Source organism: Neomonachus schauinslandi, chromosome Y (assembly GCF_002201575.2).
Source record: "Neomonachus schauinslandi chromosome Y, ASM220157v2, whole genome shotgun sequence".
Classification (NCBI taxonomy): Eukaryota; Metazoa; Chordata; class Mammalia; order Carnivora; family Phocidae; genus Neomonachus; species Neomonachus schauinslandi.
Genome location: NC_058420.1, coordinates 3,415,486 through 3,419,901, shown reverse-complemented (window position 1 = coordinate 3,419,901; position 4,416 = coordinate 3,415,486). Strand labels below are relative to the sequence as shown.

The 4,416-nt window shown below is 34.5% G+C and overlaps 1 protein-coding gene across 1 annotated transcript; it reads left to right on the top strand.

Moving 5' to 3' along the window:
• Positions 1 to 2,243: 2,243 nt before the first annotated feature.
• On the top strand, positions 2,244 to 4,201 carry LOC110591779 (heat shock transcription factor, Y-linked-like). The gene is made up of 2 exons (XM_021702683.1): positions 2,244 to 2,957; positions 3,401 to 4,201. Exons 1-2 carry the CDS (start codon positions 2,445 to 2,447, stop codon positions 4,088 to 4,090), a joined length of 1,203 nt encoding a protein of 400 aa, XP_021558358.1. The 5' UTR covers positions 2,244 to 2,444; the 3' UTR covers positions 4,091 to 4,201.
• The last annotated feature ends 215 nt before the right edge of the window (positions 4,202 to 4,416 follow it).

Sequence of the window (4,416 nt, the reverse complement as noted above, 5' to 3'; positions counted from 1 at the left end):
CATCTGCCTGTTCCTTTTCATGTAGTCTCCAGGTTAAATATAACACATACTGGAGGAATATAATTAAAAACAAAATCTGCATCCAGTCTATAAAACCTCTTCACAAAGACAGAAGAGAAAGAAAAGAATTTTGTTATTAAGTAAGCACTAACCAGAGAGAATGTAAGGTGCATCACATCCTAAGTGATAAAAAGATTGCAAAGACGGAAATCTTATTCTTCTATATAGCTAAGAAGATACAGCCTATTATATTCATGTTTTCCAGATAAAATTGCTCATTTCTTTTATCTTTATGGAGGTAAGGTTTAAAATTTAGAGTCAGATGAAATTTGAATTAGGCCATCTTTCCCTAAAATCCCCAAACTCTTCTTTCTCCCTACTTGATGAAACTTTTCTACATTTAATGTGATTTCTACTTTCTGTTCCTCCCATTAACTCGCTGTTTTCTCTACATATACACCCCATTGTTTGTAGCCATAGATAATCACTAGGCCCCCAACAAAAATTGCATGTGGAAAATTAAGGAAATGCCCTAGAATATAAATACACATCTTTACAATTTTGCAAAAAAAAAAAAATGTTTGAATGAAATGATTGTCAAAATTCATGAACCTGCATCTGGAGGGAGTATCTTTTTTTTTTTTTTAAAGATTTATTTTATTTGTTTATTTGAGAGAGAGAGTTTGCACAAGTGGTGGATAGGGGACGGGGCGGGGGGGCGGGGAGGGACAGGATCTCAGGCAGACTCACAGCTGGGTTGGAGCCTAACATGAGACTTAATTTCATGATCCTGAGATCATGACCTAAGCCAAAACCAAGAGTTGGATGCTTAACCAACAAAGCCACCCTGGAGTGAGTATCTTTTTATCTTCATGAAATATTTACTGATGTGAAAATGTTTATTACTTACTGTTAATACATAAAATTCTGGATTTAAAAAGAATATTAAACTAAGACATCCTCCTAACATTGGTATCTCTTTCTGAGGCATGATAAAATATGGCAATTGTAAAAATAATTAATTTTTCTACACCTATTGAAAAAGCAAAGCAGTCACAATATTACACCATGAACCTACAGAAATTCTTACTGTAGGTGGAGTATGGTTATTGCTAGACAGAAAAGAAACTTTTTTTTTTTTAAAGATTTTATTTATTTATTTGACAGAGAGACACAGCGAGAGAGGGAACACAAGCAGGGGGAGTGGGAGAGGGAGAAGCAGGCTTCCCACCGAGCAGGGAGCCCGATGTGGGGCTCGATCCCAGGACCCTGGGATCATGACCTGAGCCGAAGGCAGACGCCTAACGACTGAGCCACTCAGGTGCCCCCAGAAAAGAAACTTTTTACTCAAAATTAAGGTTGCCTTACAAATGTACATTCTGTTTGTTGGGCACAAAGATTATCCCACATAAGCTTTTTGTATAAATACATTGGCTGTTGCAATAAAAGCAATTTTCCCAAGACACACACACAAATAGATTTTATTTATAACACTGTCATGTTATTTTTTATCTCCGACTCTTTAGGTTCTCATTCATGGTGGATCTCTTGACATCTCTTAAAATCTTTTACTTCCTGACTATCCAACAGGTATTTACAGACATACCAAACAAAATCATATTTATTCCACTAATATGACTATGAAATGTATTTGATACTATTTAACACAGAGTACTTACATAAGATAAACAGATAAGTTAACTTTATATTCAGAAACCTAATTACATTTTATTTTAGTCAGTAATAATAACAGATTCAGGCTACTGTTAAAAAATTGAGGCAAAATACACATTATGTAAAAATAACCATTTCAAAATATAAAATTCAGGGGCAATTGTATCTTTGTAATGTATCATATTACCTAATTATTAAATTTTTCAACATCTTAAGAAAAAATCCTTTAAACAGAACTTTCCATTCCCCTCTCACCTGGCCCAGGGCAACCACTAACTTGTGGTCTCAATGACTTTCTTTATATGCAGGTTACACAGATTTAAGTTCCAAATTGTCAGGGCTTTTAAAATCTTTTGTTTTACTCATTTTTTTGCAGTTTTCATTTACCAGGTTTTATGTTATTGGCACCAACCTAGTAAGATCGTGTTTAGAAGAAGGAAATAATTTTATATCAGGGCTAAATATAATTATGTATTTATTTCTTTAAAAAATTTTGTAAAAATGAGATTTTGTACATCTTATTTTTTTGGTCGCTGTATACATAACTTTTATTTTAAGTACTTTATTTTAACTGAATGAATTTCAAAAGTAAACACTTTGGCTTTAATTGCTAGGAAACAGGCATCTTGTGATGTCACAGCTACTCAGGTGGTGGACCATTGTGATGGTCTGGATAGTTTATCTGCATAGGCCAGCCAAAGCAGCATTTGAAGCTGCAGTGTTCAAAACCATGCAGATGAGAAACGTAGCTGAAGGAAAACTTACTTGAGATGGCACATGTTTCTTCAGAAATTCAAGATGATTCTCCTAAAGATGGATTGACTGGTTCCACAGCCTCCATTAGTGCTCCTTTGTGTGATCACACATTCACTGGAGATGTGGACCTGAGGTCTATGATTGAAGAAAATGCTTTTCAGGCCTTGTCAGGAGGGTCCTTGATAAAAAGACCACGTTACACATTCTGTGTCTCTGAACCAGATGAAGATAATGATTTTTTTTCTCTGACCTTTCCCAGGAAACTTTGGAAAATAGTTGAAAGTGATCAATTCAAGTCAATTTGGTGGGATGAGAAGGGAACTTCTATAGTGATTGATGAGGAGCTCTTCAAGAAAGAAGTTTTGGAGAGAAAGTCTCCTTTCAGAATATTTGAAACTGGAAGTATGAAGAGTTTAGTTCGCCAGCTTAATCTTTATGGATTTAGTAAAATGCGACAGAGTTTTCAAAGATCTGCTTCTCTGGCTGACTTTCTAGCAGAGGAAAAAGAAGTTTCTGTTTTAAGCAAGGTATTCAAAAATGTTATTACTTATATAAAGAATATATAAGATTTTACCTTGTATAGCAGTAAATATGTTCATATGTATAGGCTAAAGTCAGATTTTTAAATTTTTAATATTTTTTAAAAATTGAGGCCAGCTTAGGCATGAAACATTCAGGGTTATGAGAAATTTTGGTAGTATATTTGACCCTTACCAATGAACTTTAAATAAGGTCCTGAAGCCACTTAAAGTGCTATTCACTGTTACTTGTAAATATATAACACATGGTTATATATTCATGAACCACAATTAAATGTTTGTTTCCAGTAAGTAAATTTTTAAAAATATTAACATACTAAATATATTATTTGATGACTTTGTGTGATGAAACTAAAGTCAGATTTTATAGGTTATCTTCTCTTATATCTTGGTTGGAAATGTCACTTAGTAACTTTCTCCTTTGGTTTTAGTTACAGTTCTATCATAATCCATATTTTAAACGAGGCTGCCCCCAACTTTTAGTACGAATGAAAAGAAGAGTCGGGATTAAAAATTCTTCTACAGTTTCATTAGTTCAAGATTTCAACAAGAAACCCTGCAGAGCAGGGGATAATGCAGATAGTCCTAATTCTGGTTTTGTTGCTGAAACTGGTGGAGAAAGGGTATGTTCAAACTCCACCAATTTAAATGTGCCTCTAATAAGGAAGCCTTCTCCCAGCCAGAGAATTGCTACTACAACTGCCCCTATGAGAAGTGATTTTTCTCCTGCATCAACAATGTCAGTTAGACCATCGGAACAAATTGGAATGGAGCAACATGCTATTTTAAACCAGTTGACCACTTTTCACATGCACTCACATAGCAGCTACACTCAAGCAAATGGCCACATTGTGAACTTTGTTACAACTACAACTTCTACATCTCAGTACCGTATCATATCTCCCTTACAGAGCAGTTATTTTGGAACAATGGTGGAGCCTTCCACTTTTCCAACTAGATATGCTGATTTGTCAGCCAGTGAGGCTCGTTTTTCTAACCTGCAACCGGCAGGCAACCCATGGTTCACAATGCCAATGATAGGTGATACTTCTGCTGCCTCACTTTCAAGGTCAACTCATCAACTGTCTCCATCATATGCACATCATCCTAATTACAACTGATCTGTCAAAGGACTATCATTATGCAAGATAACAAAGATTATCATTTGTTGGCAATTGACCACATATTGGCAATTCTCTTATTTGAACAATAAAATTACATGTTCATCTTTATGGTTTCATTATGTTTATTTTTTGAAATAGTTCAGAGTAAAAATCTTTATTTTATTTATTGTATTTTTTTGTCATTTGGCAAGAACAGTTGACATACATCCTAAATAAATTGTATGTATTTTAAAAAGAGTGGGAGCAAAGGAAAAGAAGCATTTGGAGTTAAGTAATTTCTGAAATAGTCCAAGATGAATAAAATGAGGGCATAAATTACAATG